The 9,427-nt window shown below is 34.1% G+C and overlaps 2 protein-coding genes across 2 annotated transcripts; one reads left to right on the plus strand and one right to left on the minus strand.

Moving 5' to 3' along the window:
* Positions 1–821: 821 nt before the first annotated feature.
* On the minus strand, positions 822–4,601 carry LOC106130676 (ADP-ribosylation factor-like protein 3). The gene is made up of 5 exons (XM_013329574.2): positions 4,473–4,601; positions 4,132–4,392; positions 3,427–3,559; positions 2,845–2,948; positions 822–2,054 (listed from the first exon to the last, which is right to left on the minus strand). Exons 1-5 carry the CDS (start codon positions 4,473–4,475, stop codon positions 2,010–2,012), a joined length of 546 nt encoding a protein of 181 aa, XP_013185028.1. The 5' UTR covers positions 4,476–4,601; the 3' UTR covers positions 822–2,009.
* Positions 4,602–4,851: 250 nt separating this feature from the next.
* LOC106130677 (H/ACA ribonucleoprotein complex subunit 2-like protein) lies at positions 4,852–6,364 on the plus strand. Its single transcript, XM_013329575.2, has 2 exons — positions 4,852–5,195; positions 5,575–6,364. Exons 1-2 carry the CDS (start codon positions 4,954–4,956, stop codon positions 5,804–5,806), a joined length of 474 nt encoding a protein of 157 aa, XP_013185029.1. The 5' UTR covers positions 4,852–4,953; the 3' UTR covers positions 5,807–6,364.
* The last annotated feature ends 3,063 nt before the right edge of the window (positions 6,365–9,427 follow it).

A 9,427-nucleotide genomic window follows, 5' to 3' on the forward strand; every position in this document is an offset into this window, starting at 1 on the left:
GTGCTTTCAATTTGTCCTGGGAGAAGTTCATTACTCATACATGTTTGTTTGATAGATGTTAATAGTCTTTTTAAACAGGTTTCTAATCTATTAATATACTGGGAAACACTTTCATTTTGCAGTTGTTTACACGATTGTAATTCAATTAGTAAATGAGTTTGATGTTTTTTATTACCAAATCTGGATTTTAGGAACTCTTTTAAATCAATCCAATCATCGAAAATCGAATTGCTACAGGTTGATTGTGCTTTATCAGTTAATTGATTCTGTACAAAAGCAAATAAAATAGTTTTTTGATTTTCCTCCGCTAAGTTAAAAGCTCGGTCGCAATTTGCGATCCATGAACTTAAATCGTCCCTATTGCCATCATACGTTTTGATAAACTTTAATAATGTATCTATTTTTAGAATGCAAGTGGACTCTGCTGATGTTAACACTGAGCTTTCCCCGTTGTCAGACATTGTATAATGTATACTCGTATAGAACAATTAAAAGAAAAATATGATAGTGAAAAATGAGATTTCTACTCACGTTATGATGTGCAACAGCTTCATATGGTAAACTAACACCGATTCGCGCACTGATCTGACTTTTTCTCACTACACACACACACACACGATGCACACGTTGCAGTTCTGAGACGTCGAGGTACAGGCTTACAGGTGCGGCGGAGACAGGAGCTCGCTGAATCGAGTGGTGGTCAGAGTGGAGAATAGGTGGTTTTAGGCTATGTTTGTAAATGTTGCAGGTGGTTTTGCAATTACTTGTAACTTTGTGGCAGTTTCAGGTGTTGCGGGTGATCTCTCTCGTCTCGTGGTCCAGATGTCGTCTTTCTGCGTTTCTCCTTGTGTTTATGATGGGTTGATAAATAGCTGAAGCCAACTTTCGTCTTTTATACCAACGAAATCCAACCCGTCCCACTTCTGACACCAATTTGCTTGTTATATCCCTGCTGTTGTCTTCGGAGAGGACCAGGAATCAAACTCTTGTACTTCACTAAATTACTTTAATTAATTTGAAGATACAATTATTATTTACACAAGACACTACGGACTAAGACTACACAGTTACGCACAAAGAGCGAGAGAGACCCGAATATAGATGTTCACGTGAGTGATGTTACAAAAAATCTGCCTATGGAGGGGGCGAGTGCCAGTTTATATACTGGTTAGATATGGATGGTGTACGTGACCATCTTACAATGCTGTTCTTTGTAGTGACTCTAAAATAAAGAATCTAATTCAGATATTTTGGTTTTCTTTGAATCGACCGAAAGGTCTGACCCATAATTTTATAGTTAGATAACAAATTTTTTGGTAAACAAAACCATTAGTTTGATTTATGTCTATTACACAGATGAACATAGCTCTCTTTATATTCTAATCATAATACTGATACTAGGAAGATGAACATGGGTTTCATTGTATTCTAATCATAACGTCGGTACATAACATTAACATAAATAAAAATAATTCATAAATAAATTTATTAACATGTATTAATTCTAGTACTTATTTAAAATTATAGTAAATAAATTTATTAATATGTATTATTTTTAATACTTATTTAAAAATAAATTTATAGTAACTCTTGCTACTGGACGGATTTTTTTTATTTTAATAATAATATTTTTTTTTAATATCGCGAACTTCGTTTAAGTTATACAAGATTATAAATAATTTTAAAAGCCGATTAATAATTAAAATGATATATTAACCCAATTGTTAGAAAATGCTATTAGCATTAAGTACGCCTATTGTACTTTACAAATTTTAAATGTTACATTACAGTAAAATAAATATTTAATTAAAGCTCCTTCGTGTACAAAAACTCGTTGTTACAATAAAAATAATACAATATATGAAGTAAGAACCCAATCCTATATTTGTTTTATACCCATTTTTGACTAGAATATATATTATAGTGTAGTAAAATTATATGTGACTAGATAATTAACCATTCCATATATCCACTTACATATTCTAAGTATGTAGGTGATATTAACATGACTATTTCTTTACCGGTATATTCTTGCACACCCATTCCATGCCTTCCTGAAAAAAAAAACAAATACTTGTTCGAAAAATAAATAACTGATTGTCTCAATCTTCCTCCTGGCTTTAGTCCCGGTTGCATCTTCACCACTCTGGCGAGGAGCCCGGGGCATGTCTTCGACCATGAACCCTGAATTGGGTGAATCTATTCTGGATTGGGAAGTCCGATTTAGCTACATGAAGCTACAACTTACTGACCTCTGCAACTTTTGCAGAGAAACCTAACTCATATTTTTTTCCCATCACAATGATTTTCAGTGTGGTTCCTGGCACCAATACAAAAATGAATAAGACCACTCCATCTCTTTCCCATGGATGTCGGGATGTCGTAAAAGGCAACTAAGGGATAGGCTTACAAACTTGGGATTCTTTTTAGGCGATGGGCTAGCAACCTGTCACTATTTGAATCTCAATTCTATCGTTAAGCCAAATAGCTGAACGTGGCCATTCAGTCTTTTCAAGACTTTTGGCTCTGTCTACCCCGCAAGGGATATAGACGTGACCATATGTATGTATGTACAATGATTTTCCTAGCTGTAAGTGCATTAGTTAGAACCTGTTGGAACTCATACCAATGTGTGTCATTTCACTAGAAACATATCTTTTTTTTTAATTACACATATTGACATAGTAACAGTTTGCTACCCCATCGCCTACAAGAAGAATTCCATATTTATTATCTTTTCCCTAAGTCGCCTTTAACGACATCCATGCGAAAGAGTGGTCCTATTCTGAAGTGCCGGGAACCACATAGTCCAACTATAAATAAATAAATAAATAAAAATATAACCTTAACTCCGGTGCCGTCCGTAGCCACACAGGCCTGGATCTGCCAAGTGCGATCCCTGATCAAATGTAGACCGAGATGCTGAGCTACATCGCTGGCAGGTAATGCTGGAATATGAGGATACATACATACATACATACATACTACATACATACATAAAATCACGCCTCTTTCCCGGAGGGGTGGGCAGAGACTACCTCATTCCACTTGCCACGATCTCTGCATACTTCCTTCGCTTCATCCACGTTCATAACTCTCTTCATGCAAGCTTGGCGGTTTCGGGTACTTTTGACCTGACCAAAAGGATATGAGGATACCACGTCATTGAATAGAATTCTCACTCTTTTTTAGTTACTAGCAACCCGCTAATGATAGAATTACGATTCAAATAGTGACAGGTTGCTAGCCCATCGGCTAGAAGATGAATCCCAAGTTTATAAACTTATCCCTTGGTCGCCTTTTACGATATACAATCTCAATTCTATCATTAAGTTAAATAGGTGATTGTGGACTTTCAGTTTTTCAAGACTGTTGGCTCTGTCTACCCGGCAAGGGATATAGACGTGACTATATGTATGTATGTACCTGTAGCCAAATCCTGCTTGTTGGCATATACCAGTAGAGGAACTGCTCGCAACTTATCGTCTTGAAGCAGCTCGGCTAACTCCTGACTGGTCTCCTCGAGACGTTGATGGTCAGAGCAGTCCACTACATAAATCTGAAATGAATTGTTTGTTTTGTAACTAAATGTGTCGGAAACATTTAGGTAGTTGTTCCTTCTACGTATTTTATGTTCAAAGATACCTGTTAAACTATATATATTGGTTCTCAGAATTATTTAAAGGATACAGACCTAAAATTAACTGAGCGCCACATGCTAATCTATTGTCTATGTGAAGTTTTATTCATAATTTTAAGGTTACTTAGAAGAAATTGCTTGTGATAGGTTGCATTTAGCTGCAAAGCAAATTTACATAGATTTGTTCTAACTCATTATGATGCAATAAAAAGTTATTGTATTGGACATGATTGTCTCATATGTGTGTGTATGTACATAAAATTATGCCTATTTCCCGAGGTGTAAGAGAAGCCTGACAAACTACATCTTACCACTTACCCTGCTTTTGCTTCATACACATTCGTTAGGTTAAGCATATACTTACATACATACGTAGTATACAAAACGTAGGTAGACAGAGCCAACAGTCTTAAAAATACTTATAAGCCACTATTTGAATCTCAGTTCTATCACTAAGCCAATCAGCCAAATGTGGTTAAGCATATACTTACAAGTATATCAGTATTTTCAAAATAATTCCTCCAATAAGGCCTGATCTTCCTCTGCCCTCCTATATCCCACACATTCAATTTGAATCCACTGGAAAGCACTGATTTTATATTAAATCCAGCAGTAGGAGTTACATGGTCTACGTCTTCTGAAGCAAGCTGCTTTAATAAGGTTGTTTTCCCAGCATTATCAAGGCCTAATAGTAGCAAACGCAATTCCTTCTCAGGATTTGAACGAAGCTTCTTCAGAATACTGAGTAAACCCTGTAATTTTAAATTTTGTGATGAAAACATAGTGAATACATAGCTTACTTCAAAACGTTAGTTATCTGATTTTGACGTACCATATTGTAAGTTCTATTTAATTCAAATACTTGAACATAATTGAATTATTTCTGAAAAGAGCAGCAAATCGAATCAAATTGTTGACAATTATCGTCACCATAGCAACGGTGTAATAACAAACAAGTACCTTTGAAACGTTCCTTACTACGTAAGTAGGACAAAGGTATTTCAATTTTTTGCGAAGAAAAATTATTTTTTATAAAACAAGCGTACATACCGACCTAAATTTTTATTTATAGCCGCGATATCTACCTACTAACCTTTAGTGGCGATGTAATGAGAATTCTGAACAAATTTTCTGTCAGAGCTATACTAGGTAAGTGTTTGACGTCTGGCACTGCACCGTCAATCAATGTCAAGTTAATCATTTATTCATTTGTGTTGTCCGCGTTGTGCGTGCTGCTTGTGGTGCATGTTTTTGCCGGGCACGTGTTCTTTGTATTTATTTTATATTAACACGAATTGTTTTTATCGGACATTATGGGTAAAGTGAAAAAAGAACCTGTAGAACAAGAAGAAGCCGCAGGGGATGTTACCATTAAAACGGAACCACAGAGTTATGACGATAAAGTCGACCACTGCAGTGTTATAGCCCAACCGATGGCACCCAAGAAACTTAGTAAAAAGATCTACAAACTCATCAAAAAGTCTAGCAGTCATAAAAATTATATAAGAAATGGTCTTAAAATTGTTCAGAAGCAACTCCGACTTGGTGAGAAAGGGTAAGCATTTCGTGTTTGAGGTTATGAAACTCGCTCGTCAAAAACCCTAATTTGCAAACCTTGATAAAAAAGGGCCGCAATGGCCCTTTTTTATCTCAGAAGCAATACCAAAGTTGTTAAAATGTCAAACGTTTCAAATGTCTGTCTACAACTAGCGTATGACTATTTCTGAAACCTTCACTCTTATGGAAACTGAATATGTATATAACCATAATCTATTAGTTCAGGTTACCTCTGTAGGCGGTATTTAAGTTCCTAGTCTTTTCCCCATAATCATAGTAATATGTAAACCCAAAGTAGTAGACAGAGACAAACCTAGCAAGGTGATAATGTTTCTTATCAGTTTTCATATTTTTATTGATTCTAATTTTCATTCCAGCATCGTTGTGTTTGCTGGGGACATATCACCAATTGAAATAATGTGCCACCTACCAGCAGTCTGTGAGGAGAAAGACGTACCGTATTGCTACACACCAAGTCGTAAGGACATCGGAGCAGCCATGGGTACGATGAGAGGATGTATTATGGTGCTCGTTAAAGAACATGATGATTATAAAGATTTGTATGATGAAGTTAGAAGCGAGATAAAATTACTCGGGCATCCACTATAGATTTTGAGTATTTAGAGTAATCATAATTTTTGGTTGGTATTGACTGTCAAAACATACATTTATGTATATACTAGGTTCACTTTTTACAACGTAAACCTGTATTTTTATTATACTCTGAAAGTAATATAGGACAGTTTTGAGGTGGGCAATAAACCTAAAAATAATTCCAGAATACATTTCTAAAAATGTTATTGTCTGTGTAAAATGATAAAGATGTTGTATTTGACCAATGTATTAAAAGTCCCTTATTGTCATGAAAATTTATCAAGTAAATATATTTATATATGAAAACCTAGTTATTACTAAAACAATAATCTCGAGGCCTGTATTGCATATAGCAAAACTTTAAAACTCTGACAAAAGATTGAAAATTTTTAATTTGCCAATAACATGCATTTATTTTTGTATAAATTTCATAATATACCAATTTTAAAAAATATAAGAAGAGTCATTTATAGATGGGAAGACTACCAGTAAACCTATCTATTGAAGGTCTTTATAATAGTTTTATTTCCTGTAAGACATGTTAATAAATAAGTACTTATAGTTTAAGATTCATTCTGTTTTTTTTTTTAAATACCTTATGTTATTGTAAGAGTTCTCACTCAACTATTCTAATGTTGGGGGTCGAAATATGCCATCATCATCATAGATTGTAATAATTACCAATGGTAAATTAAATTCATTTTTTTTATGGTTAATCTTATATTTAATATGGAGCGTCGATGGTCGAATCGTAAGGTGCCGATTAAAATGCGTGATGCGCAGAAAGGCACAGGTTCAAATCTCACCTCGGCCATGTATATGTAATGTCTACAAAGTTACATAGGTATATGTACATTTGTTTGAATACCAACTGATGCTCTTACCGTAAGGAAAAACATCGTGAGGAAACCTGCACATTCAAGCAACTGGATGTGTAAACATGGATCAATACAATACAAGTTAGGTTCTCCTGCAAAGGTAAAAACCTGACTCACCCAATCCAGGATCAAAGAACGACCTAGGCTCCTCTCTAGAGAGGTGAGAATGCAACCGGGACTAAAGCCAGGAGGAAGAAGACCTCTAATATTTAATATGCTTACCTATTATATTAACTTGGGATAGCTCTAGTAGGTGATGGGCTAGCGACCTGTCACTATTTGCTATAGGTACAGCTAACATGGCTTTTCAGTCTCTTCAAGACTTGTCTCTGTCTACCTCACAAGATAGATAGATAAAACTCTTTATTGCACCATAAGAGAAAACATACAAAACAACACAAAGCAGATATAGATAGTACAAAGGCGGACTTATCGCTTAAGCAATCTCTTCCAGTCAACCTTTGGGTGGATATATAGAAGACCAAGATATATAGACGTGACTTTATGTATGTACCTGTAAAACATACACTTTCATCATATTCAACAGATATGAAGAAGAAGAAGCTTAAGTCTTTTGTTCGGTTAAAAATGAAACAAATCAATTTACACATACATTTATTACATTTATTAAAATCTATGGGTACGTAAAAAATGGCAGATTGTCATAGACTGACAGTGAAGATTGGCAAATTACAATTACTTTAATTACGCACTAGGATCACTAAAATGCCTTAGCTAGTCTAGATTTGCAATAGAGCCTAGGTTTCAGTACATTAAATATTCCATATGAAAATATATATTAAATGACCAATACAAGTTTCTATCGACCACCCATAAAACGTTCACGTAGTCCACCTCTACAAATTCAGATTAAAACCCAAATCAACGCCTCTATTCACAATTTTAGCAAGACATAATAAATGTATTACCTCTCGCTCTATTTCTTCTATTAACCTTAAATATAGAAAGAGGGCAGATGATAAAGTAATGGACATGTGTACGAGTAAGTTATGCGCGTGGAAACAGGTTCAAATCCTATGACCATATTCTGAGTTATGAACATTAGTTTTGGGTGCTAACCGATGCAATACCCTAAAAAGACTACTAACGATGATGTGACAAAGAATTTGGAAACAACTGAGTGATACTGGATAAATAACATAATGTCTTTATATTGACTACAGGTAGGTATACAATACTGAAACCTATGCGCTATGGTAATACTAATAATTGAAGCAATTAGACTTACGAGAGTAACCCTGCATTAGAATTAGTGCTTCGCGATGAGATCTTAGAAAAATACATTATTTAAAATATAGTTAAAAATGTCAAAATTATCTGTTGACGCTATCTTTTAATCTATAGCGGGAGCAATGATTCGGCTCGACAATGTTGTGTCGGAAGTTGTATATATGCTCCTATACGTGAAAACTTTGCTTGCGCGATTTAGACTTTTGGCTGGTTTTACTGATAGCGTCCTGTGAGAGAGAGAGATGTCGCCACAATGTTGTCTATGCATATGTTTATGAAGCTATTTCAAAATGATAGTCATATAGGAATATCTCATCTTTAAAAATCCACAAACTATGTACCTACTATAAAACCGCCAAAATATAACTTTTATGGAAAGTTTCGAAATATAACGATACTAAAATAACGGTAATATTGACAATCGATAAATAATGTGGTCGCAGATTAAAAGATAGCAACAAATCGATAAAATTAAATTTGTAAATAAAATTTATATTTCTAACGACGACAAAAATGTACTAAACAAATAAACTACCATGACCCAGAACCAAAGACAAATATTTGTAATTCTTTTTTGTTATTAGGTCACGATAAGTTATTTGTTCGAGATAATAAAATACTGCAGTGTATTTAGTGTTGATGACATTTTGTACTTTCAGATACTTAGGGCTTGAAATACTCGCACATTGTATTTAGCGACGAATCATTGACACGACGAACATGTTCCACGCTCAAATGTCTTTTCCATACAAATCGTATTTTTTAGCTGTTTTTATGTTACTATGCCAAAAGAGAAATAAGTAAGTTAATTAATTTAGATATAAAGAAATTACATAAGTCTTTATATCTAAATTAATTAAATTTAATAAAACATGTTTGCATGTAGAAACAAATAATATCAAGAAAAAATACACTTGTAAATAGGAATAATCAACGATTTTATGTCCGCCATTTGCATAGTTTAATTGATGAAAAATAAAAAAAAAACAATTATAAATGCAAAACTATTTTGCGTACATACCCAAAGCGCTCTCAATCGACAACAATTACATTTTAGAAGTACAGTCAGCAGAAAAACTATTGTAGGACGTTAAAATAAAAGAAATAACATTTCGCATGGGGGGTTAATTCAATAAACTTTAAGAATAAGCTTATTACAAATTCTAATTACAGCATCTGCCCTAAAAATCTACCACATTGTAAATAAGTTCTTGTTAATAAACTTTACATAAATTTCATCTGCTGACTGTATCTAATCCAACCTTTGGTATTAATGGTTTGACCATACTAATCACAGTTCTGTCAAAACCTATCACAGACTAATAATTTTGGGTTATTCCCTACTCCTTAAGAATAAAGAATAATCCTTCTTTTTCTGAAGCAATAAGCACCCATCAAACCAAGCGTCCATTTCTCTAACACACACTTAAAACTTAAAATAGACAGGTTTTATTACAAATACCTTAATACTGAATATAAGCTAAGTTTAATTTGACATTTAAAAATA

Source organism: Amyelois transitella, chromosome 23 (genome assembly GCF_032362555.1).
Source record: "Amyelois transitella isolate CPQ chromosome 23, ilAmyTran1.1, whole genome shotgun sequence".
Lineage (NCBI taxonomy): Eukaryota > Metazoa > Arthropoda > Insecta > Lepidoptera > Pyralidae > Amyelois > Amyelois transitella.

Excerpts from the sequence above, each read along its gene's own strand:
- LOC106130676 (XM_013329574.2), bottom strand. Across the intron at positions 3,560-4,131 it reads TTGAAAATACTGATATACTT|ATTTATGTAGTGGACTGCTC; the intron begins GTAAGTATATGC and ends AATTCATTTCAG. Across the intron at positions 2,055-2,844 it reads CGGACGGCACCGGAGTTAAG|GAAGGCATGGAATGGGTGTG; the intron begins GTTATATTTTTA and ends TTTTTTTTTCAG.
- LOC106130677 (XM_013329575.2), top strand. The coding sequence starts at position 4,954 with ATGGGTAAAGTGAAAAAAGAACCTGTAGAACAAGAAGAAGCCGCAGGG. Across the intron at positions 5,196-5,574 it reads CTCCGACTTGGTGAGAAAGG|CATCGTTGTGTTTGCTGGGG; the intron begins GTAAGCATTTCG and ends TTTTCATTCCAG.